This window comes from Erinaceus europaeus, chromosome 15 (genome assembly GCF_950295315.1).
Source record: "Erinaceus europaeus chromosome 15, mEriEur2.1, whole genome shotgun sequence".
Classification (NCBI taxonomy): domain Eukaryota; kingdom Metazoa; phylum Chordata; class Mammalia; order Eulipotyphla; family Erinaceidae; genus Erinaceus; species Erinaceus europaeus.
Window position 1 is genome coordinate 46033638 of NC_080176.1, and position 27240 is coordinate 46060877.

A 27240-nucleotide genomic window follows, 5' to 3' on the forward strand; every position below is an offset into this window, starting at 1 on the left:
TATATAGACTCCACTATCTTAAGGAATTTTCCATCTATTCCCATTTTTTGTAGTATTTTGATCATAAAGGGATGTTGTATTTTGTCAAAGGCTTTCTCTGCATCTATTGATATGACCATGTGGTTTTTGGTCTTGCTTTTGTTGATGTGGTGGATCACATTGATTGATTTACGTATATTAAACCAACCTTGCATGCCTGGGATAAACCCCACTTGGTCATGATGAACAATCTTTTTGATATACTGCTGTATCTGGTTGGCTAGAATTTTGTTCAATATTTTTGCATCTATGTTCATCAGAGATATTGGTCTGTAGTTTTCTTTTTTGGTTGTGTCCCTGTCTGCTTTTGGTATCAGGGTGATGTTGGCTTCATAGAAGCTGACAGGGAGTATTCCAGTGTCTTTAATCTTCTGGAAGACTTTTAAAAGTAGAGGTATTAGTTCTTCTTTGAAGGTTTTGTAGAATTCATTTGTAAAACCATCTGGTCCAGGACTTTTATTTTTGGGGAGATTTTTGATAACTGTTTCAATTTCATTAGCTGTGTGTTCATGTTATCCACTTCCTCTTTACTTAGTTTTGGAAGTTGGTAGGTTATCTAGGAAATCGTCCATTTCTTCCAGGTTCTCTAACTTGGTGGCATATAGTTGCTTATGTTGAATTTTTGCGGTGTCTGTTGTGATATCTCCTCTTTCATTTACTATCCAATTTATTTGGGTCTTCTCCCTTTTTTGTTTTGTGAGTCTGGCTAAAGGTTTGTCGAATTTGTTTACTCTTTTGAAGAACCAACATTTACTTTCGTTGAGCTTTTGTATGGTTTTCTTATTCTCAATGTTATTTATTTCTGCCCTAACTTTAGTAATTTCTGTCCTTCTGGTTGCTTTAGGTTTCCTTTGTTGTTGTTCTTCTAGGTCTTTAAGATGTGCAATCAGGCTGTTTATTTGTGCTTTTTCTTGTTTCCTAATGTGTGCTTGTATAGCTATGAACTTCCCTTTTAGGACTGCTTTAGCTGTGTCCCAAATATTTTGATAGCTTGTGTCTTATTTTCATTGAACTCTCGAAACATTTTGATTGCTTCCTTGATTTCCTCTTTGACCCAGAAGTTGTTAAGAAGTGTACTGTTGAGCTTCCACATTTTGGCACTGTTACTAATCTTTTGTTGATTGTTAAGTGTTAGTTTAATTCCACTGTGGTCTGAGAAGATGCTTGGGATGATTTCAATGCTCTTGAATTGGCTGATGCTGTCTTTGTGGCCTAATATATGGTCTATCCTTGAGAATGACCCATGTGGATTTGAGTAAAATGTGTATTCCAGTTTCTTGGGATGAATGACTCTGAAAATGTCCAATAGTTCTAGTTTATCTATCTCTTCATTTAGCTCCCTTATGTCTTTATTGACTTTCTGCCTGGATGATCTGTCAAGTTGAGAGAGTGGGGTGTTGAAATCCCCTACTATGATTGTGTTACTGTTAATATATTGCTGTAGCACTTTCAGTAGAAGTTTGATGTATTTAGATGGCTTCTCATTGGGTGCATAGATGTTAATAATTGTTAAGTCCTCTTGATTAACTGATCCTCTGAGCATTAAGTAGTGTCCATTCCTATCTTTTTTAATCTTATCTATTTTAAAGTCTATCATGTCAGATATGAGAATAGATTTCTCCTGGTCTGTCTTTCTTGACTCTAAGTATGCCATATATAAGTTTCCTTCTCTTAGCTGATTCTAAGTTAGCATACTTTCTAAGGCAAAATACAGCTCTTCCTCAACTTTCAATGGGGTTATAACTTCACAAAGCCATTATGAGTTGAGAATATTATTATAGAAAAAATAATGTTGATAGAAAATTGTAGTTATTGCCACTGCCCAGCATCATAGAAGTCCACAGTATTTTATTTTTTTACTGAATGTGCATTGCTTTCACACTAGTAACAGTCAAGAAATCTAAGTGAAACCATGCTAAGTCTGAGAGCATCTGCAACCCGATATGTTGATAGTATCTCTGGATTTTCTCCTCCCAAATTTTGGATCACTGATCGTTAACTATATTGGTAAAAGTTTGTTTTCAAGAAGATGTTTTCTAGTATTTTTCCTTAGACTTTAATTTTATGCCACTATGAAGGTTAGATTATCTAGTCTATCATAATCAACACCACAGTCTGCTATGTGGTTATCTAAAACAGGTTCAACAACTGATTTTCCTTTCTCCTTAAGGAATAAGAAGATTATCCAAATTTGTACATATGACATATTTTAAAATAAATCTGATCATGTAAAACATTGCTGCAAAGGACTAAAGGAACAAATATTGTATCTCACTTCTGGAACCAGAGATCCTAAGTTTTCTAGAAAATCTGATTTGACACCTGCCATAGTGGTATTACAGGCAATCATTTAAAATAAAGACTATTGGGTGGGGAGAATACAGGTCCATGAAGGATGATAAATGACATAGTGGGGGTTGTATTGTTAAATGGGAGACTAGGGAATGTTATGCATGTACAAACTATTGTATTTACTGTTGAATGTAAAACATTAATTACCCAATAAAGAAATAAATTTAAAAAATAAAGAATATATTTAGAATAAAAAAGATATAATGAATCTATACAGTGAATACCATGTCTTTATTCTATTTACAGTATATTTGTTATAAATATAATACATTTTTGAAAAGCTTATTTTAATTAACTTGGGATTTATATTAACAGATCAGTTCAATTGTTAAAGTTACGTAATAAAGAATATGATAATTTAAAAGACAAAAATTTATATAGTGAAATAGTGCGCTCTTATGCTGAGATGAGGGGAAAAAGGTAAAACCTTTAAAACTATATTCAAAGCATCAGAAAAAAATTGTTTTTACAAAGTTTTATATAAGCCATAGGAACCACCAGATATTGAAGTGTGAAGACTCTATAATAAACACAATTCAAAATTATTTTTGAAATTGTGTGAAGCAAGACAGGAAAATTTGAATTTTAACACTCTATAGAATTTCACAGTAAAGCTGGAATTTAGACTAATGGCTTTAGAGGCATTGCCAACAGGCCATTCCTTCCTCAGAAATCATCTCCTAATATTCATATGCCATCAATAACTTGTAACAGCTGACAGACACCAAATTGAAGATGGGGCTTAATAAGGTACGTGGATATGTTTAAACTGTGTTAGAGCAAGTAAATTATTACCAGGTTTGAAAGAAATAAAAAAAATATAAGTATTTTCAGTCCAACGTGCTTTGTATCATCAACAAATCAACAAATTGACAAGTCAGGGTATTTTTGCAGTGATCTGACACCAATCTCCTTAACAAGTTAGGAATTTCAAATACTGCTTTAAAACCCATTTGGTGAAATGATTCTTGTGTATTTCAGCACAAGTTTGCAAGCTGTCACACATTATTGATGATGATCAGGGCAGGCATTGAGTTTTGCTGACTAGTTTCAAACACTGTAACTTGGTCTGATAACTTTGCAAATACCCTAGGAGTCCCCAGGTTATAGACGCCTGTATGAACAAAGCATGCTTTTAACTGCAAACTGTGAATCTCCTGGCTTTTAAGCTGAAGTTTATACTGTGTTTGTCCAAGCCACGTGAATGATCCATGGATTTCCAATGCTTCTGGACTAGAAAAAGAGGAGAACGGTTAAACTGGAAGATTGTTTACTTTCCACCCCCCCAAAGAACATTCATGCAGCTCTCCCATCAAGCAATATCACTTCTAGGAACAGTAATAGCTATTAAAACTATTATTAATGGGAGTCAGGCAGTAGCGCAGCGGGTTACGCGCATGCATGTGGCACAAAGCACAAGGATCCCGGTTCGAGCCCCTGGCTCCCCACCTGCTTCACAGTGAAGCAGGTCTGCAGGTGTCTGTCTTTCTCTCCCCCTCTCTGTCTTCCTCTCCTCTCTCCATTTCTCTCTGTCCTATCCAACAACGATGGCAACAATAATAACTACAACAAAAAACAAGGGCAACAAGGCAATAAATAAATGTTTAATAATAAAAAAAAAAACTACTACCACCTGATGTTTGCCCATCATTACTACGTTTCTAGACAAAAAGTTAAGACAGCAGCTAGTAAATAATGGAGTCTGACCATACAGACATAAAAACAGATGTGTACCATACTGAAACAATTACCACCACCACCCCCTCCAAAAAAAAAAAAAAAAAAGCCTCGTTGTCACTAGTAAGATATTAGCTAATTCACAGAATGCGTTTGGATTCTACAGAGCTGCTCCAAATCCTGTCTGAGGCGTTATATGATACACAGCTGTATGCTTTACATTACTTTCTTAAAAAATACACGATTTCTGAATTCCAAAAAGTACCTAGCTCTTGGGGAATGTGATATTAAAAGAGTATACTATAATCATATCTTCTTTGTTAAGTAACATTTTATAGTTACGAAAATATCTTTAGCCACTATCATGAACTTGTCAGTTTTCAGTGTTAGTATTATCACCAATAAACTTTTTATAAAACCTTTTTGCCTCTCGTGAAAATCTAAAGACACTGCTTTCCATTTTGTCATTATTGTTAAGACAACATTCAGTCACTTTTTTATAACAACCAAAAAAAAAAAAAAAAATCAAGGCATGTTTGAGTTTCTTTTTTTTATTCTCTTTGTTTACTTATTGGATAGAGACAGCCAGAAATCCAGAGGGAAGGGGGTGATAGAGAGGCAAAGAGAATGAGAGAGACAAGAAGATACCTGCAACACTGCTTCACGACTTGCAAAGCTTTCCCCTGCAGGTGAGGACTGGGGGCTCAAACCTGAGTCCTTGTGTATTGTAACATGTGCACTCAACCAGGTGCGCTACCACCCGGACCCTGTTTGAGTAAGTTTCTATCCAAGCTAGGTGATAATCTGCATAATTTCAAAATATCACATTGTTGAAGTCACTTTATATCTTGCTTTTAAAATTTATTTTATTTTGCAAGATAGAGAAACAGACAACAAGAATTTTCACTCTTGTATATGGGCTGCTGGGGTGTGAGGTGTAGATGTCATGCTTGTTCTGTCCAGATGTCCCCCACTGTGCCACCCACCATGGTCACTTGCTCTAAATCCTAAACTACAAAGCAACTTAGCACTAAATAAATCTTTACCTTGTGGTTTTATGCCGAAGATCAACTATTACATCAACATCAGCCTTAGAACAATTTGACAGTAAAAGGGTAACTGGTACTAAACAAAGGCTAGAGGAGAAAACATTTTTCAAAAAGTTAGTCATGAATTCTTAAAAAGAACTTTCTTGAAAATTAACACTTATCTAACAAATATAGCATAGGCTCTGGAGAAAATCTAATTCAAGTAAAAGAAGAATTTAGTTTTAAAAGCACTCAAGAAAATTTATGTTAAGTTGTGAAAAACATTAATGTGATGCCTCAATGCTAAATGTCAGAATATACACATCCACAAAATTTCTCATTTAGTATAGCTAATCTTTTCTCTACCCCCCCGCCCCCAACCAGGGTTCTCACTGGGACTCCATGCCAGCACAGAGAATCCACTGTGCCTGATGGCTCTTCTCTCCCTCCCTCCCTTCATTCCTCTCTTTCTCTCTCTCCCCCTCCCTCCCTCCCTCCCCCCCCCCCCCGTTTCATTTGCTAGGACAGAGAAAAATCAAGGAGAGGCAAAGAGAAAGACAGACACCTGCAGACATCCTTCACCACTCCTGAGACTGCCACCCTGAAGGAGGAAGTGGGGGCTCAAGCCTGGTCTTTGCGCATCATGTGATCATATTTTGAAGAACAGGAGAATTATTTCTAGATAATAACTTGTATGTAAAGTTCTTTCAAGTACACACATATCCTTAAGTAACTTATGATCTGGCAAAACATTCTAATTAGTAAATTACTGATGCATAGGAGAAAGGGTTGGCAATAATGGAAGAGGAAACACACACTTACTGAAACAGATTCCAAGTGAAGAGCACTCCAAATAAATATAACTTACACACAAAGGAAACCTGGCTGCATAATGTTACTTTACATTATATACTCAAAGAACAAAGAAATATTGTGTGTGTGTGTGTGTGGGGGGGGGGGTGTTGGGTTAGTGACCTTAAAAGCTTACAAAAAAAAAAATCTTTAAAATTCTGCTCAAATATTTGTGCTCTCACAAATTTTAAATCCTCTGAGAATTCTTTCTAAGCAATACTGGAAACAACAGATTTCACTAAACAAAAACATATCCTTTAGTTTGTACTAGTTTTGCTTGGCCTCACCACCACCGCCCTCCCCCCACCAACTCTCCTACAGGTAAGGGGGCAACACAGAGCACTGAGTAGGTTTCCAGTCTGATATATTCACTTATGTTAGATTTTAACTGTATGCTTTGTCTCAAAGCACAAACTCAGGAACTTTTGGGGGTTTTGTTGTCTCCATTTGATTCTCAAATCTGTGTGTACTGAGCAACATTAAGATCCAGACAGAGATTTATGATCAAAAGGATTTTTTAATCTTTTTATCTTTATTTATTAGATAGAGACAGCCAGAAATGGAGAGGGGAGGGGGTGGCAGAGGGGGAGAGAAACACCTGCAGTCCTGCTTCACCACTCGTGAAGCTTTCCCCCTGAAGGTGGGGAGTGAGAGCTCGAACCTGGGTCCTTGCGCACTGTAACGTGCATTCAACCAGGCACGCTACCACCTGGCCTGTTCAAAATATTTTTTAACATACGTGGCGCAAAGCGCAAGGACTGACATAAGGATGCCAGTTCGAGCCCCTGGCTCCCCGCCTGCAGGGGAGTCGCTTCACAGGTGGTGAAGCAGGTCTGCAGGTGTCTGTCTTTCTCTCCCCTCTCTGTCTGCCCCTCTTCTCTCCATTTCTCTCTGTCCATCCAACAACAATGATAATAATAACAACAACAATAACTACAACAATAGAACAACAAGGGCAAGAAAAGGAAATAAATTAAAAAAAAAAATAAAGATAATAAAATTTTTTAAAAAATAATTAAAATAACTAACATTCAGAATCTACGAATAATAAGTACTGAGGGGAGAGAACAGATGGACTCCACATAGTGCAGTGCGATATGCAAATTAGTAAAAAAAAAAAAGTATTTGGAAAACTTTTTAGGTAAATATTCTCTCCCATCCCATCCCAGCACTCCAATAAAGGGTATGCAGGCATACCCCAAGAGAGATAGGTAAGAATACTGACAGCAGAATTCAAAATAGTTCAAATAAAAATAATGCCAAAGTTAAGCTCTGTTGTAGAGTAGATAAACTGACTCTTGTGTACTCAAATACTCACGTGGCCCTGAAAACCTCATCTCCTCTCGTAGCCCTATCTTAGTATTAATCTTTCTTACTCAGAAATATGCTGATGCGCTGGGAATCTCGCCTTGGAAGAAAGCTATTAGGCAACAGGATATCATCAGAAAAAGATGAAGTGTAATAAAACAGTATTTTTAATACAGGGTATTTGTAAAGTATTTGAACAGTTTTTTGACGATTTTGACTTGCTAGTGAAGACCTGCAAGGCTGTTGTTTAGTCAGTGGGTTCGCTGTACATACAACACAGCCGACGGGAGACCAGGGCAGTAGCTCACTTGATGGTGAGCAACTTTGCCATGTGTGCCATCCAGGGTCCAGTCCTGGCCCCAGCACAGTGGGGGGAACCTTGTTGTTGTGGTCTCTCTCTCTTTTTTAAATGTTTTTTTAATATTTATTTATTTTCCCTTTTGTTGTCCTTGCTTTTATTGTTGTAGTTACTGTTGTTGTTATTGATGTCGTTGTTGGATAGGAAAGAGAGAAATGGAGAGAGGAGGAAAAGACAGAGAGGGGGAGAGAAAGATAGACAACTGCAGACCTGCTTCACCGCTTGTGAAGCGACTCCCCTGCAGGTGGGGAGCTGGGGGGCTCGAACCAGGATGCCAGTCCTTGCGCTTCCCGAAACGTGCGCTTAACCCGCTGTGCTACCGCCCGACTCCCTGTTGTGATCTCTTCTACTCTCTCTTTGCTCATTTCTATCTTAAACTTAATTAATTAATTAAAATTAAGTTAAACAATGGATGGACAAAGAAAGCTATTATCAGTAAGTCGGATGCGTAAAATCAGAGTTTCTTAAATTCATCTGTTAGCAATTTCTTCAACTTTGTCACTTTGCCTCTATTCTTGTTTTGTTACATGAAATGTATTTCTTTCTTCTATAAAGACTTCGTTCTCATTGCCGTAGTTGTATAGGAACTAGTTAACTCATTCCCAGACCCTCAAGTGCTGTGGATGTATTTGCTGTAACAATAAGCCCAATTCTTGTGATTTTAAAAGGTAAAAAAAAAAAAAAATAGATTTTACAGCTTTTTGTAATGATTGATTACAGAATATTATGTGGGGAAAAAAAGATGGACAGAAAAAGAATATACTCTGCATAATCCTAGAGTGACTAACGAGGCTGGAGGTGGACAAGGTATAGACTCAGAGCACACGGGCCTTGTAAGATGTTAGCAGATGCTCTATTTATTGAGCAGAGCTGATCATTTGGCTGTTAGCTGTGTGGAGAAGTTAACTCTGGTTGCACATTTTTGCTCCTGAGAACTGTTATATGCCGTAACGAAAGAATGCAGCACCACATTTCAGTCTTCTCGTTTTCCTTTGATTTTTTCTGGCACCAAGGTAATTGTAGCTCTATTACACAGCGGCCTTTTTTTTTTTTTTTTAAATTCCCTCTTTCTTTGATAGAAAGTGAATAACAGAGGTAGAAAGGCAGAGAGAAGGCAGAGAGAAGGAAGACACCTGCGCCACTGCTCTATCACTTTGCCCTTAGAGGTGAGGTCTGGGGCTTGAACCTGTGAGCTCCTGCACTGTACCATGTGAGCTGCTTGGGGTGCACCACCATTCAGCCTCCCACTTAGGAGGCAGTATCTATGCTTAACCAAAGTTCTACATTACAATTACTCTATATTACTACACTTTAGAGAAATGCTTATAGATTTATTATCATATTTAATACTTACACCAATGCCACTGCCAAAAGAAATCAATGTGTGTGCATGTGTTATAGAAAACAATTTTAATAAAAATGAACTCGAACCTTTTCTGATGAAATGGATGATTAAAGGATTCTGGATAGTGAAGACTCGTTTTAATGAGATTAGAAAGTTGTTCTGCTGATGGCCTTGAGGGAACAGGAGGGTGTTCTGGCCTGAAGAATTTTAAGAGTTCCATTTCTGGAGGCTCCTGAAAGTAGAAAAAAAGGGTATGATAGTAAAAACATTGACTTGTTCAAATAAAGTTTATATAAACAAGAGATGTTAAACACCAAAGAGATAAAGTAAAGCATAAAACAAGACGTTCCCCCCGTTATTTGAATAACTGGTGTCATCTGCAATATTACCTAGGATAAAACAGCAACTAGAATCATTTGCTCATTCTCTACTTAGAGTGTGCTGAATTTACATGAATGACATGAATTCCAGTCTATTCCCATATTAGCTCTGTGATCCTGGAGAAATTACTTAATACTTTTAAACCTTATCCCCTCATATATAAAATGGGGTAATAGTCATAGTAATGAAAATAACTTCCAGAACTGAGTGGTTCCCATCAAGGTCAGTTGGTACTTATGCTATGAGTATTTCATTGTGTAAGAACATATTTTAATAGCTAATGATCTAAATTTGACTGAAATTTTCATTTTTCAAAAACTTCTTTATTAAGGCAATTATGGCTTACAGTTGACAGTAAAATACAATAGTTTGTACATGTATAACATTTCCCAGTTTTCCACATAACAAATTCAACCAAAATTTAATTTTTAAACAAAAGGCTTATTATAAAAACTATCATATTTCCTCAGCCTCTATTTATATAATCTCAAGTTCTCTTTCCACAAACTACTTATTACTAGCAAAGGCAAAATGGTTAACTAAAACATAAATCAATATCATTTATTTGATGTGATACACTAACAAAAACATATCATATGTTGTATCTCTGATAAAAATGTAACTTTAATCATAACGGAACACATTAAATCTAAAGAGTCACAAAATAACTAAAAAATAACTGGCTCAGATTCTTCATAAAAATTTTTAAAAAGCCACTGTCATAATCGACACAATAAAAGTTGAGAAACAATTTCAGGTTAAGGAGACTAAGAAGAAAAACAAGTAAACTTATGCAAGGCCCAGGACTGCATCCTGGATAGAAAAATGTAAACTACATTTAAAAGACGTAATGGAGAGTCCCGGGATTCCCACACAGACACGATAGGCCTAGACCTCTAACAGATCCCTTTCTCCATTGTCACTGGTCATCTCCATCAGGAACAACATAATGGACCCCTTTGTGGACCCCTGTAGGACCTTGCCCTCAATGTGGATCAACAATGGTAGGGAATGTTCCATTCTCTGAAGGGGGGTTGGACACATGCTCTATCACTAAAGGAAGATGGGTCCTGAAATTAGTGCAGCCTGGAATGTTCCTAGCTCTGACCACACAAAATGCGAGCTCAGAGCTACACAGATACAGATGTTACATATGCTCCTGTGCTGAATATGGCCCCCAGATCAAATCCATGAAGTTTACAGCTAACAATATTTAGATTCTTTCCCCATATTTGGGAGTTACTCTCTTCCCTGCTTTCTAGTCCTTTTTCCAACTATGACACCATCTCCCCAGACAATACCTTGGGTCCACCTGCATGTTAGCTGTCAGACTCAGGCAAAAGCTGGTAAAGGCATTGGCCCCTTGGAATATACCTAAAATAAACCTATTTGTTGTATGCTTTACATTGGGTGCTAGTTCTCCCCCGCCAAGAGAATTAGATCAGGCCTGCTAATTTCGCGGGCCCGCTTGGCCCCGCCCCAAGGAACCCCGCCAGAGTTTCAGAGTTCCAGAGTTGAAGAGTTGCAGAGTTCGAGAGAAAAGAGGGTTCCTGAGTTCGAGAGTAAGAGAGAGAGTGCTTGCGCCGCTGCAAAGAGACAGCAGAGTTCTGTTTGGTGATTAGTTTGTCTTAGTTTATGAATCGTTGTTCCTGAATAAAGAAATACAGCTGCCCTGCCCAGCCGTGAAGCTAGCCCGGCCAGCTGGAGCCATCCGAAATTTTAACAACACCTATTAGCTTTTTCCAAAATGGAGACCCCCAAATCTTCATCTGCAATATTCTTGCCTTTAGGTTCATAATTAGTTCACAATTTGTTCTGCTTTACATCTTAATGCTTTTTCAGCAACCAGGTTCCAGAAGCTACCATGATGCCAATCTGACTTCCCTGGGCAGACAACCCCACCAATATGTCCTAGAGCCTCACCTCCCCAAAGCCCTGCCCCACTAGGGAAAGAGAGACAGACTGGGAGTATGGATCAACCTGCCAATGCCCAAGTTCAGCAGGGAAGCAATTACAGAAGCCAGACCTTCTACCTTCTGCACCCCATAATAACCCTGGGTCCATACTCCTAGAGGGATAAAGAATAGAAAAGTTTTCAAGGGAGAGAATGGGACACGGACCTTTGGTGGTGGGAATTGTACCCCTCTTATCCTATGATCTTGTCAATACCTCCATTTTCTATATATTAAAAAAGATATAATGGAGATCTTTGATGACATTTGAATATAGACTATAAAGAACACTGCATCAGTGATAAAAAATTTCTTGAATTTAGTAAAGGCTTTGGAAAATGTCCTTGGCTTCAGGAATATTCAGTGAAATATATACATGTAAAATGTTATGATGCCTGCAATTTACCAAGTAATTGAGACTGATTAAGGAAAGAAATCAATAGAAAAAAGAGAAGTCAGGTGGTGGCACACATGGTTGAGTGTACACATTACAATGCTCAAGGACGCTAATTCAAGCCCCTAGTCCCAACCTGTATATGGGGGGGGGGGGGAGTTTCACCTAAAACAGTGCTACAGGTGTCCCCCCCCCATTTCTCTCTGTCTCTATCCAGAATAAACTTAAATATATATATTTTAAAAACTATAGAAAAGGAATGAGGGCAAAGGTAGATAGCATAATGGTTATTTACAACTAAGAATTCTAGACTGAATATTCAACATATATATCTTAGAAAATTCTAATAACATCAATGTATATTAATAATCTTTATCAGTTTCAATGAAATTTAAATCAATTTAACTTTGCTTTAAATTTCAATAAGCTGGGGGTCGGGCAGTAGTGCATGTGGTCCCAAGCATGTCGGGTTAAGTTCATGTGGTGTCAAGCCTAAGAACTGGCGTAAGGATCCCGGTTCCAACCCCTGGCTCCCTACCTGCAGTGGAGTCGCTTCACAGGCGGAGAAGGAGGTCTGCAGGTGTCTATCTTTCTCTCCCCTCTCTGTCTCCACACCTCTTTATTTCTCTCTGTCCTATCCAACAACAATGACATTAGTAACAACAACAATAACTACAACAACAATAAAAACAAGGGCAACAAAAGGGAAAAAAATTTCAGTAAGCTTTTCTGCTACCATTTCCTTCCTCGAAGCTCAATATGAAAGCTAGTACAAACCAGTTTTTTTCAAATATACAAAAAGCAAGTGACTCTCCAAGTTCTTAAGAAAACTTTGTGTTACCTGTTTCTGAGGATATGAAAAGGCTTCTTTTCCTATAGTGTGAAGAATGACATGATGCTGACCTTCCAAAATTAGTTGTTTACTGTCTTCTACCACATATGCCTAAGAAAGACAGAAATATTACTCTTAGAACCAATACAATGTCTGCTGGCCGAAAATATAAGGCTAATGCTTATCAATTATCAGTACTCATGATCTGGCAGAATTTCTAGTTTTTAGTCATTCAACCTATTTTGTCCCAATATAACACTGGCTAAATGTCAGGAAGATCTTTTCTCATGCTCTCAATGACCCCCCCCCCCCAATGCAGCACCAGACCATAAAGCAGGGCCTCACATGTAAGCAGCATTCCCAGCTCAACATTTTAATTCTATATACTCAGAGGGAGAGACCAAGAGAAAGGGAGACACCAAAACACTCCATCATCATGGAGTTTGCTTCCACATTGCCAACGGTGTTCTCATAAGTGGCCAAGGATCAAACTCAGGGCCTCATGCACAGCAAAGTGTGTATTATGCTTGCTGAGTTACCGCCAGAAGCCAGAGCTGAGCAGTGCATTAGTTAAAAACTAAATAAGTAAACACTTTTTAATAGACGAAATAAGATGCAAAGGGAGGTGCTATGAACAATAAGCCTTCTCTCTCTTACAGTTTAGGTCATATTAGGAAAAATAAAAGCCTAAGCAATTTCATTCTGGACTATCATGTGGATCTCACTTGAATAAGGAGGTTAAAAAAGCAAAAAAAAAAAAAAAAGATTAGTTATGTAGTGTCAGGTCATAAGTCATAAGTGACACAGCTGAGTGGCGTCAATCTTCTTATTTTTTTGAGACAGAGAAAGGAGTGAGGAAGAGGCAGAATAAGAGAGGCACTAGAGGATGGCTCTACCACCAGGGAGCTTCCTGGTAACGTCCACGTGCTCCCATGTGGTGCCAAAGCTCAAAGTCAGGGCCTCGCACACAGTAAGGAGCATCTTTTACTACGTGGGCTATTCCCCAGACCCTAAAGCCTAGTAATTTTTCCCTAAGACAAGCTTTATTATTAGTCTTAAAAAATATTTTTTAATCTGATTTTTCAAGTCAAAATAATATTTTCAGATAATCTCAAATAATTGGACAAGATCAATATTATGAATTACTTAGAATTATTATTTTTTATTATTTATTTTTAGCTAGAAACAGAGAGGGGGGGTAGCATAATGGTTATGCAAAAATACTCATGCCTGAGTCTCCAAAGTCCCAGGTTTAATCCTCCCTGCACCACCATAAACCAGAACTGAGCAGTACCCTGGTTAAAAAGGAAGGAAGGAAGGAAGGAGGGAGGGAGAAAGGGGAAGAAGGAAGGAAAGAAGGAACTGGAGGTGGGGTAGGGGGGAGGAAGGGAGACAAATAACAGCATCAAAGTTTCTTTTAATATGGTGGGGGGCCAGGCTCAAATCTGGCTCACACATATGTCCAAATGAGTTATTTTCCTGGCCCCCAAATTATTACTGTTCATTTGGTGAAAGAGATAATAATAATAATATGAAGCATTCACAGATAAATATGACATTTGATAAATACTATATTGGGGGCCAGGCAGTGGCACACCTGGTTAAGCGCACACATTCAATGCACAAGCCCCTGTCCCCACCTGCAGGAGGGAAGCTTTGTGAGTGGTGAAGCAGGGCTGCAGGTGTCTCTCTCTCCCTATCTTCCCCTTCACCTTCTCAATTTCTCTGTCTCTATCCAATAATAAATATTAACAAAATAATTTTTAAAAAAGTACTATAGTGAAAAATAAAGGGAGGCAAAAGTAAAGATCACCACAAAGGATGGGACAAATCACACATGAACAGCAACAAGTGAGTGGCTCCTGGGGTCTGAGGGACGGGGACGTAAGAGACCTTTCTGCTTTTAATGCTTAGAAGTATCCACAACAAAGCATTGAGTGACCTGTTTTCATAAAGCCTGTGAGGTATATGATACTCTAAAGTACCACTGATGGTGACTTATCAGCAGAATAAAGTTGTTCGATTTGAACAAATCAATTCTTTAGGCAAAAATGTAATAATAGAACTATGAAATTTTATTTATTTTTCATGCTATCTTACTTTTTATCACTTCACTGGGGAGTTAGTGGCTTATAGTATAGCTGTTGACACTTGGGTACTATTTCTCATCTCCCTGTGATAGATGTCTCTCCCCAACTTAAAGCCTTTGGAACTAGAAAATTTAAGCAGAAAGAAAACAAACAAACAAACATGTAACTAGCAGTTTATATTTGTTTTTCAGCTCAAATAACAATGGAGGGGGTAAAGGAGGGAAGTTAGAGAGCAGCTGGTTTCCCACTGGGTAGAGCAGAAGTTTACCATCCTTGAGGACCTGGGTTCAAGCTTCTAGTTCCCACTTTTGAGGGGAGGTGCTTCACCAGCAGTGAAGCAGTGCTATCTCTCTCTCCCTCTCTGTCCCCCTTTCATCTCATTTTTTTCTCTATCTCGATCAATAAGAAAAAGAAAAGGAATTAAGAGAACAGAAACAAAAAGAAATAGGAAAGGAGAGGGGAGTGGAGGGGGAGGAAAGGAGAAAGGGAAAGAGGAAGGAAAGGAGGGTAAGGAAAAAGGAAGGAAGGCAAAGGCAAGACTAGACTTGACTAGATTTTGCCAGGAGCAGGAGTGGTGGTAGTGAGCAGATAGATATAAAACTCTGGTGGCAATAAAAAAAAGGAGAAAGGAAGGAAGGGAGGGAGGGAGGGAGGGAGGGAGGAAGGGAGGGAGGAAGGAGAGAGAGACACTCTACTATCAATGCTGGGAGACAGCTTACCTGGTAGAGCTTGTACCATTCCATGCACAAGGCTCTAGGTTTGGGCCCCAACACGATGCTGGAACACTAGAAGTGACACATGGATGGTGTAACTGTGCTATGGTGTCTCTCCCTCCCTATGTTCCAAAACAATGAAAGGTAAAAAGTTGTGCCAGGGAGGCTACTGAGCAGTAAGTATCATGCAAGCATGAGGTCCTGAGGCACTTCCCAGTGTGACCTCACATAAGGTTTGCTAAAATAGCTCCATAACACATACCTTCCACAATACAACAATATTCAAATCCACTTCACTGCACTTCTGAATTAATCTCACGGCATCCTCTACGGACTGCTTTTCTGTATGCACAGATGGCTGGCTTTGTATTATCTTCAGTTCAGAGGATAAACTTCGATAGAAGAAGTCTGCACATGGACTTGCTGAACTTACTATCTGTTGAAAGAAAACCATAGCTGCATACTTATTTTCAATTAAATATATCCCACTACAACTTGTTTCTATAGTGTCTATATACCCCAAAAGCTTATTCAACCACTTCTAGCCAACATGAATGGGTGTGGCATGGTCACTCTAAGACTTGAACACCTAAAATATTCGGCACAAATTACCTTTAATCTTAAAGCTGTTACTTCAAATTACTTCATCTAAACTGCTATGTCATTTGTTTAAGCTCTTCAAGTATCCAAAAGGGATGAACACATCTTTAAGAAAATCAGTTGTGGGGGCCAGTCGGTAGCGAAGTGGGTTAAGCGCAGGTGGCGCAAAGCGCAAGGACTGGCTAAAGGATCCCGGTTCGAGCCCCTGGCTCCCCCGGCTCCCCACCTGCAGGAGAGTCACTTCACGGGCAGTGAAGCAGGTCTACAGGTGTCTGTCTTTCTCTCCCCATCTTCCCCATCTCTCTCCATTTCTCTCTGTTCTATCCAACGACGACAACAACAATTACAACAAAAAATAGTTGCAAAAAAATTATTTACTTATAAACAAATTCTAATTCAAATACTTTAAACACTAGACACTCACTATTAAATGAGACAGAATGAAAATATAGGTGCTTCCATTCCTTAGCTTTGATAAGATTATACTTCAACTGAGAAACCATGAGAAAATTACAAGTGGATTCAGAAATGTAAGATTCTCCTTAATACTGTCAGTAAAATATCCACACTTGGGATTTTTTTATACTATAGCCTATATTGCATAAATGCTAAGTTTCCAGTTGAGTCTTTAATGAACATTCATTTCATGGTACACACAGCACTGGGAATCAAATTGAGACCCTAAGACAGAGAAGTCCTGTGAACTGAACTATTTTCATAGCTTCCAAGTTAATTGTTAAATACACATTACTTCCCTGTTGGAAAAAATCTTTATCTGGTAAACTGTCCCTACAGTTTTCTCAATTACATTTTAGTGTTTGGTAAGATGTACTTATGCAATCATATTCAGTAAAAGGGAAAATATCTCAGTTTCTGTCTTCTTCAGTGGCCCTCTATAAGATTTCTTTAGCAACAAATACAAAATAAAATGAAAATTACAAAGTAATATAGTTTAAGGGTCCTGGTGATTTTTTTAAAAGGAATTTTAACTTATAAAAAGAAATTAAGAAGAAATCATGTTAAGTGAAATAAGTCAGAAACAGAATGTCTAATATGGGATGATCTCACTCTCAGGAAGAAGCTGAAAAACAAGATCAGAAGAGAAAACACAAGTACAACCTGAACTGGAGTTGGTGTATTGCACCAAAGTAAAAGACTCTGGGGTGGATGGGGGGGGAGGGGAGAGTACAGGTCCTGGAAAAGGATGACAGAGGACCTAGTGGGAGTTGTATTGTTATGTGGAAAACTGAGAAATGTTATGTATGTACAAACTATTGTATTTACTGTGGACGGTAAAACATTAATCCCCCAATAAAGAAATTTAAAAAAAGAAATTAAGAAAACAACTGCAGTTCCAAAAACCAAGTTTAACTACTCAGAAAGTAAGAATTTCTCAAAAAAAAAAAAAAAATTTTTTTTTTTTTAATTATTAGGCTTCTGGTATTGAAAACTACTCTCTCAAAAGGTCAAGACAGTGACAAAAGGGAATTTAGACGATGCGAATGGCAAGAGTAATGCAAACTATTACAACAACGTAAAGATGTTTGGAATTATCAAGACCACAAAGAAAAAATAATGTAACAACTCATAGTTACCTAGGATTTGACATGACTGATCCATGTATCATGCTAGGACTTTCCCACTTGAAGCCAACTCTCTCCTGATAGTGCTGGAAATAAATGGAATGGGGGGAGGGGAAGCGTAACACGAAGCTTCCTCCAGTGTGGTGGAACAGACTTAACACTGTTCCCACACACTATCCAAGGGAGCCATTTTGCCAGCCCAGGTCTAATAGTTGTCTAAGTAGTCTTTCCAATCTCCTTTTTAGGTCTTTAAGGCCCTTGCAATCAGGCCTATTCTTGTTCTGTACCCAAGATACAATGTACTAGAGCAAAGTTTTCATTTTTTATAGGTCAAAAATTGGGTTCACATCTGACCGAAGAATGGAGGTCACTTAAGGGTTTTAAGAGTGGAGCAGATCTAATAGCCATACGTGAACGAATACTGGTATTCTGACGGAAGAAATGGAGTGATAACAAATATCAAGAAGAGGTATGAAATTATATCCCTAAAACATAAAAGCCTGTAAGCTAGTGTTACCTCAATTAAAGAGCATTTTAATTTTTAACATTTTAAATTAAAAAAAAAAAAACAAAAACTAGGGCATACTTTTTCAAAATCCTTATGGCTGACCCTCGCCTTATATACAAATGGATGTGACAAGTCCTCACATAAAGAAAGGGTGGGGTAGGGGTCCTATAGACTTAACGTCAGTGTCATCTAACAGGTCAGAGCAATGATAAGCTCAGGTCCAGCCGATCCTACTGAATCTAACTGCTGACTTTTTAAACAACCTCCCCAGGTAACTTACGTGCATATTTTGTGAGAAAAAAGACTGAAAAGCCACTGCTCTAGGTTTTTAACTAAACGGAAATAACACTGCCCTAGACATCAATTCGTGTACTATCACAAACGAGTTCACCAGGGACTTAGAATGATACAATCAAAACCCACCTGTTCTATTAGAACCATTGCCCCCAACAAATAGATTTCTTCACATAACTATTTTTTTAAAAATTAATTGAGACAGACTAGATGACCTTTTAGCCATTTTATGATACACTAAGGACTGAATTCAAGGCCTTAAACATGCAAAGTATGTATGTACTCTACCGCTGAGGCATCTATCAGGGGTAGAGGGTGTGTGTGTGTGTGTGTGTGTGTGTGTGTGTGTGTAACACTGATTTAGACATATTCTAGAAATAAATCTATTGAATCCCCACCACCAGATCCTCTTCACCCTGGCAATCCAGTTCCCCTGTCCCCAACCCTTTGTGGTAAGCTCAATTCCTCAGTTCTAGTCTAAAGGGCTGTTTTGTTTTGTTTTCACTTGATTTTGCTTGTCCCCTTGCTTTAGTTCTTTATATTCCCTGTGAGTGTGATTGCTTGGTATTTTCCTTATACATATGTTCTTTTAGCATTTCTTATAGGGTTGATTGAGTAACAGTGAAGTGCTTTCACTGCCGTCTGGAAAGCTCTTCATCACATCTTCATACTAACCAGAGCTAACCCAGCTAACCCAGCTGGGTAAAGTCTTCTCTGAGATGAACAATCCCTCCCCACTGCCATCCCTAATCATTACTTTGTTTCATTTCTTTTTTTTTTTTTTATTCCAAGGACAATACTCATGTGATATTCTCAGACAAAAGTTAAGTACTATAAAGGGTCACACAGCATTTTTTATTTGTTTTGAGGCCTAAAGATAAGTTATAAAACCCAACAATGCTGACGTATGTGGGAAGAATCTGGAGACTGCTACAGCCAACAGTCTGATTTTTAAAGTCATAGACTACTGTGCACATTTGCATACCTGTTCACTTCCAAAGATGATATCTGCAAAGATGTATTTTTCTGAGGACTCTGTGGCAACTTAAAAAAAAAAACAATAAAAGACAAATTAATTTTATCTTGGCACAAAATATAAAATAGCCAGTAAAAAAAAAAAAAAAAAAAAACCAAAATTTTGTAAAATAAATTTACCTTCTTTTTCCTTACATCTTACTGCCTTGAAGCAAAACTTTCCCTTCTCTCTACTAGCAAGTTTGGCATCTAGGAAGAAAGAAGAAAATATCAAAGATCTTTTCAGCTCCTGACATGGCAAAAACTAATTTACTATTCAGACTTCTTTAGCCAAACTAGGAAATGATCATAATTATAAATAATTCTTATTAAAAACATCTTTTCTTTCATCTCAAAGAATTAACTCTTGGCTCTTAAGAAAAAATAATTTTCTGAAGAAAATTTTCCTGAAAAGAGAGAGACAGACAGAGAGACAGAGAGTGTGTGTACTGATTCATGGCATCATAGGCAAACAGGAACCACAAAAGATGGGAACTGAGGATGGGGAGTTCACACTCTAGCCACTCATCCTTTTTTTTTTTTTTTTTTTTTTTGCCCATGTATGATTTATGCCAACACTGTTACATGCATATTCTAGTGATAAAATTTAATAATATTACACCTTTTAAATAGTAATATATTTTAATGAACACAAAATAATCCGAGTTGTGCCTTAAAGAAAAAAAATTTTTTTTTTTTAAATCAGAGAACTGATCAGCTCTAGGTTACGGTGGTGCAGGGGATTGAACCTGGGAAGAGAAAATATAGCTTTAATCTACTTTATAAGCACTAGTTACTCTTGTGTAAATTTGTGTCAATATTCTGAGAATTGACTAAAGAGATACTGTAGTAGCAGTACGCGACTTGAATGTAAGGAGTCCAAGTTTAATCCCCAGCACCACTGTCAGGTGAGCGCTGATCTAGAGGAGTGGACGGACGGGGGAGGCAGATAAATTCTGGAAAACTTGTCAATATGTATCACAACTGTGCATGTTCTTTTGTTTGAATGTTATGTAAGAATGCTATTTAAGACACAGACAAGTCAGTCAGCACACAGCCATGGTTAAACACAGGAAAACCTGCTTACCAATGTCGAAGGAAATAATCTCTACTTCCATATATCATTTGGGATTTTGACAGTGCTTAAATACTCAAGAGACTGGTTTTAAAAAAGAAAAAAAAAAACAACTAGTTTGAGTCCCCAAACCCCACCTGCAAAGGGTCACTTCATCACTTCACAAGTGTCTATTTTTCTCTCCCCTCTCAATTTCTATCTTTTTAATAAAAAAAAAGGAAAAATGGCCACTAAGAGGGATAGATTCATAGTGTTGGCACCAAGCCCAGCAATAACCCTGGTGACAATTAAAAAAAAAAATTAAGTAAATTGCAACAGAAATCATGTAGAAAAGGATAAAAAGATGAGAAAGAATGAATTAAGATAGGAATTTTGACTGGCAGGTCAACTAATGCTTAAAATTAACCAATAATATTACGGCACTATTTTTAAAACAAAATAACAACATCAAAAAACACAAACCATACAAAAGGTCAGAGTTAATTATGAAAAGTGAAAAAGGCACAAACCTTTGTTCTCAGAGAGATTTACAGATTTTTGTAGCTTCCAGTGTTTGCTACTACTTGACACTTGTACAATGTGGAATTCCTTAACACCTGTTTCACTCTGTCAGTAAGTAAAATAAAACAGTAAGTAAAAAAAGAGCATCATTTGGGATTTAGGAGCACTAATTTTAGAATACTCTAATGAAAATACTATGTACATGTTGTTAGCAAGGTGAATTTTGAGATAAATTAACAATATAAATGTGCAAAAGTTTAAATTATATAAATCCCTCTTTTGAACATTGTTAAAAGAGAATTATCTTATTCACAAAGTGTATTCCCAGTGGCAAGTTTGAAAGTAATAAGGAGGATTTGGTTATTAAAAGTTATTAAGTTATTAAAAGTTATTAAGTACTAACCTTCAATGTTCTTAAAAATTATTTTACAAGTTTATGAAGGTAAAAGGGATATTACTCAATCAAGAAGTAACATGCCAAACAGTCATCTAAGCTGAATAAATTGAATCAAGAAGAAGCTATAGTCTTATTTCAACCATAAGATCATGCCTCTCTCTTTAAGAATATTTATTTTACAGTTAGAGTCAATAAATAAGAATGAAAAAAATGTGAAAATGCTTTATAAAAAATGGGACTGTCGCGAGTCGGGCGGTAGTGCAGCGGGTTAAGCGCAGGTGGCGCAAAGCACAAGGACCAACGTAAGGATCCTGGTTTGAGCCCCAGGATCCCTACCTGCAGGGAGTCACTTCACAGGTAGTGAAGCAGGTCTGCAGGTGTCTGTCTTTCTCTCCCCCTCTCTCCATTTCTGTCCTATCCAACAATGATGACAACATCAATAGCAACAATACTAACTACAAAAATAAAACAAGGGCAGCAAAAGGGAATAAATAATTTTTAAAAATGGGACTGTCAGAAATGTGTAAGTGAAGAGATATTTAATAAAATGAAATCCTAGTAAGACTTTATAAATTTAGTTACATCAAACAGATTCTCAACTGTGAAAGCAGACAGCACTGTATGAGAACTCTTTAGCAAATGGGGCTATCAAGCCTGAATTTGACCACTCCTTTTATTTGAAAGACTGAGGGATAAATTACAAAACTAGCGGAGAAATAAGACATTTTTATTATATTCTATATATATACTACTAAATTTCTAGATTTTACTATCTTGTAAAGGAAAAACTGCACTGCTAAAAACCAAGGAAATGCTAAAATTCAAAATACATTTTAAAGTAACTTACAGTATTGGTATTTTCCACATCCACAAAGACTAGCATATTGTCTCCTCTGCTCTCCTCTTCATCTAGAGAGTTACTTCTACATACGGTCGCTCGCACATTCAAAGATCGACTGGTACAAATGACTGCTGTGTGCCTTAATATTCTGTGACTGAAGAAGTAAAAAATTGTAAATTTAATCTAAGAACCTCTTCCTGTGTTCTGATTCTCTAATTCCATATAAAGCTTCAGCATACCACTCTCAGGCCCATTGAAAAAACAATAAAGAATACAACAAAGTAAAATCATCTGGTTAGCCTAATTTCAGTTCAATTCTTTCTTCTACATTTGGAAGAAAACAATCTCCCTTCTTCTAGGCTTTCCCCCTATCATTAATCTGTACAGCACAGAAAAATAACCTTAAGATAAAAATGTCCCAGCCAGTAACACCCAAGCCCTCCACAAAAGAATTTGATGTGGTCAAAGTTACAAATGTGTTTGTGCTGTGGTGAATGTATGATTTATATTTCCCAACTTGTAAATCTCTATTCACATATAGTACCAACACCCTCTTTCTTGCCTGTCACAATTTATATCCAAAATTTTGAAATATTTATACTTCCTTGGAAGCTGATTTTTCCACCACTACATTCCATAAAGTCTTGCTAGGTTGCTAGGTCAGACTACTGTCTATCATCTTCTGATGGAAAAACCAACATTTCTGGAGGTCCCTAAAATATACTTTATGTTGACAAATACAATATCATTGTGTCCACAATACGTCTTCTGAAGTTATTTTAAGTATTCCATTAAACATTATTACTTCTAATCAATTTTGTTAATTATATATAGACCACAGATCCTTGTTTGACAGTTTGAGTGCTTCAGAGATTCCCAGAACAGTATCATCGTAATCATCTGTTCTATAAATAAATAATTTTTTCTATAACAATTTCAAGAGGAAAAGGAAAGACAATTTAAAAAAAGGGGACTTAACTGAGGGGTGTTCTTAGATCTGTACAGGCTTTATAATTTGGAAGAGTAATAAACAGTGGCATGTTAACAATACAGAAAAGCTTCTTTGAGGTTTTTTTCTTTGCCTCCAGGGTTATCGCTGGGGCTCGGTGCCCGCACTATGAATCCACTGCTCCTGCAGGATATTTTTCCCTTTTTTTTTTTTTTTAATTTTTTTATTTTATTTATTTATTCCCTTTTGTTGCCCTTGTTTTATTGTTGTAGTTATTATTATTGTTGTTGTTGTTGGATAGGACAGAGAGAAACGGAGAGAGGAGGGGAAGACAGAGAGGGGGAGAGAAAGACAGACACCTGCAGACTTGCTACACCACTTGTGAAGCGACTCCCCTGCAGGTGGGGAGCCGGGGTTCGAACCGGGATCCTTATGCCGGTCCTTGTGCTCTGCGCCACCTGCGCTTAACCCGCTGCGCTACAGCCCGACTCCCTATTTTTCCCATTTTGATGCTCATTGTTATTATTATTGTTGTCATAGTTGTTGGATAGGACAGAGAGAAATTGAGAGAGGAGGGAAAGACAGAGAGGGGAAAGACAGACACTTGCAGACCTGCTTCACCGCCTGTGAAGTGACCTGACCCCCCACCCCCACAGGTGGGGAGATGGGCGCTCCAACCGGGAACCTTATGCTGGTCCTTGCGCTTTGCATCACATGCTCTTAACCTGCTGTGCCACCACCCGGTTCCCTCTTTGAAGTTTTTGATGTATAGCAGGCATAGAGATTAAAACTTTCTTAAAAGTTTTATTATACTCACTGTATTTTAGGCTGTTTTTTAACGCTTTCATAGTAAAACAAAAAGTTAATTTCATGGACGCCTTCTTCATCTGGCCCACGTAACCACATTGGTAGCTGAACTGAAGCTCCAGGTAGAAGGACAGTGTCAGGAAGGGGAACAGGAATCACCTCTGGCTGACAGCCTGTGCCAAGGCCAAAGTCTCCCGAAGAAGCCGATGATGTGAGTGCTGTACACACAGAGGCAGAGTCTGTCACAACAGTCTTGTAAGCACTGCAGTTCTCAGAAGTAGAGGGACTTAGCGGCGTCAGAACATCTGTGTTGCCACCAAAAGTAAAGAACTCTGGATGCTTAGAAACAACCTTCAATCCAGTAAGAGGACATCTGCTGACATTGACAAATTCTACATACGCTTTTCGGATTTCTCCACAGAGGAGCCCTGTAGGAAAATGTATAAAGAACACCTGCATTGGAGGGAAAAGATATTATTATATTGCCTGTCAAATTCTGAATCATTAATGAACAGCACTTTAAGATACCACATATCTAAACAAGTGGCTTACAAGTATTGTAAATATAAACTTATGGCTGCATCATTTTGCTTTCTTAAATTTTTTTTTTTTTTGCTATGTGCACAGTAGCACATAGATGGCACTTTAGCTTTTCTCAATGAGCTTCACCAATTTTCATCATTAATCTTATAGGTTTATACTGTGTTATCTCAGACACTGTGGACTGACAGTCTCTTCTTTTTAAAAAATGTACAAAATTAATTTATTGAGAAGAGCCAGGCGACTGCTCTGGCTTATGTGATGTGGGGGATCAAACTTGGAAACTCACGCCTGCAGGTCAGGGACTAGCTGCTGCACAACTTCCCGGGCTACTAGTCTGGTAATTTTTTCCACTCTCCCTTTAAAAAGTTCTGAGAATCTTCAAAGCAATTTTGATGACACAGAACAAGAATGGAAGTATCACACTTTCTGACCTCAAGTTATAGTAGAGGGCTATTGTAATCAATTCTGCCTTGTACTGGGACACAAATACAGACACACAGACCAGTGGAGAAGAACTGATAGCCCAGAAATTAGCTCCCACAGTGACAACTGGTTTTTTGATAAGGGAGCCAAAAATATTAACTGAAGAAAATATTTTTAATATAAATATACCAGGGATAGAAATATTGTGTGATATTTTCGACCCTTTAATGCTTGCCACTGTTCATTCAAATGTAACAGAATTTCTCTTAACTAACCTCAATCATGAGATGCTTTATAGATTAACCAACTTCTCTATTAATTTAATTGAAAAGACTGAATAATGTCTATGTGACTCATTAGTAGTTTCAGATTTTCTAATATGTCCATCTTCTCATTACTCAAACCTGTTTTGAAAAAGTAGTATCTCAACTTTCTCTAGTCATAGCTTAAAGTATTTCTTTCTATGTACTATCCAGAGAAAATCTAGACACAGATTGTACATAAAATACTTGAAAAATGACTTCTGATTCTCATTATAACAAAAACCTGAACTAGAAACTCAAAAAACAACTTATGAATGTGACTTAATTCACAAATATACTGAAGAGGTCAGCAGGTGTCACTCTTTCTCATCCCCTGTTTCAACCACCTTTCTCAATTTCTCTCTGTCCTATTTACTACTAGTAATAATGATAAAGATGAAAAAAAAAAAAAAAAGGTCACTAGGTGCAGTGGATTTGTAGTACAGACACTGAGCCAAAGCAACAATCCTGCTGGCAAATGAACAAAACCCTGAAGAACAAGGAAGAAAAATAAATAACCACCATGATAATAAAAAAACAGATTAAGATGAATAGGAACTTAAAGACTTGAGTAATACTGAATCTAAAATCAAATATCACCTGGCTCAACTATTCTCATTTTACAAATGATGATTATTCCAAGTTCACTCAGAGGTTCAGAAGTCTAAAAACAAACCTCTATCTATAATATGAGACCTGAACTAAGAAACCATTCATATATTCAATAATCTTGATTATGGAAGAATATTTAAATGACACAGTATAGAGAGACTTACAAACCAGCAATATAAAAATATTAGTGTCTTCTAGTGATATTTTCCAACAACTTTAACCCAAGGGGTCGCCATTATTCACTGTTGAAAGAAAGCTAAAGAAAACTCTTATTCCCTATGATAACCATTTTTAGAATCATCAAAGAAGTAAATGCAGTAAAACTTAGACCATAACTAAAACCCTAGGTCTATTTCCTCCCTAAATCGAGGCCAGACCCAATGAGCCCACTACTGGTTTGGCTACAGTAAATGACACTCAACACTGTTAACAGCTGGGGGAAAGTCCAAGCTCATCAGATAAAGAAAGGACTACAAAAGCTGGATACGGGCAAGAAATTGGCCTTTTTGGACAATACCAGACCATTCCATCCATCATCTGGAGCCCTCGTCAGGGAATGCCTGAATTCTCATATAGACACAATGGGCATAGACCCCTAATAGTTCCCTCTCTCCTCCATCACTGGTCATTTCCATCAGAAACATCATCATAAGCCCTCCTGTAAGCCTCTCCAGGATCTTGTCCTACCTACAAAGTAGCAATGGTAGGGTCTGTCCCGCTCTCCAAAGGAGGCTGGGTCATCGTATTCTGCCACTCAAGGAAGACTGATCATGAAATGAGTACAGCCTAGGATGTTCCCAGCTGTGACCATGGACTGCAAGCTGAGACTGACAGGGACGCAGAAGTCACACAGGTTCCTGTGCTAAATAAATATATATGGTCCTGGGTTAGAGTTGCCCTGGGAGCTACTTTCTAGCCTTCTCTTCAACTCTGACACCATCTTCCTAGATAATATTTTTAGTGCACCCGCATGTTAGCTATCAAACTCAAGCAAAAATTACTAAAGTCATGGGCTCCTTGGGACATACCTAAAACAGACTTCCCAGCTTCTTTCCACCCTACGATCCCTATTCTAATCTGCTCTATTCCTGCTTTTCGGTTCCTGTTTATATCTACTATTTGATTCCTGTTTGTAAATTTTATATCATATCTTTCAGGCACCAAATTGCAGATGCTACTATGATTCCAAACTGACTTCCATGGGCAAAGGACAGACCTTAAAAAGGTATCCCAGAACCTAACCTCTCTAGAGCCAGATCCCACTACAGAACGATAGAAGCAGGTTGGAGTACTGACGTGCCAATACCCATGTCCAGTGGAGAAGCAATTACAGAGCCAGACTTCCTACACTCTGCACTCCATAAACAATTTTGGTTCAATCACCAATGTATCCTGGAACCTCGCCTCTCCAGAGCCCTGCTCCACTAGGGAAAGACAGAAACGGGCTGGGAGTAAGAATCGACCTGCTAA

General features: G+C 37.8%; 1 protein-coding gene across 6 annotated transcripts in view; it reads right to left on the reverse strand.

Annotated features, from left to right (window-relative positions):
* Window positions 1-2603: 2603 nt before the first annotated feature.
* The window catches only part of TRAPPC8 (trafficking protein particle complex subunit 8), a 99562-nt gene continuing 74925 nt past the window's right edge, over window positions 2604-27240 (reverse strand). For all 6 annotated transcript variants that reach the window (XM_060173662.1, XM_060173665.1, XM_060173663.1 and 3 more), the window contains 10 exons: window positions 23901-24343; window positions 22141-22288; window positions 20905-21001; window positions 19462-19530; window positions 19292-19350; window positions 15584-15757; window positions 12528-12629; window positions 9046-9191; window positions 5115-5204; window positions 2604-3624 (listed from right to left, as the gene is read on the reverse strand). In XM_060173662.1, the coding sequence (XP_060029645.1) occupies window positions 3390-3624; window positions 5115-5204; window positions 9046-9191; window positions 12528-12629; window positions 15584-15757; window positions 19292-19350; window positions 19462-19530; window positions 20905-21001; window positions 22141-22288; window positions 23901-24343 (1563 nt within the window). In that variant the 3' untranslated portion in view covers window positions 2604-3389. The remainder of the gene's footprint in view (window positions 3625-5114; window positions 5205-9045; window positions 9192-12527; window positions 12630-15583; window positions 15758-19291; window positions 19351-19461; window positions 19531-20904; window positions 21002-22140; window positions 22289-23900; window positions 24344-27240) is intronic.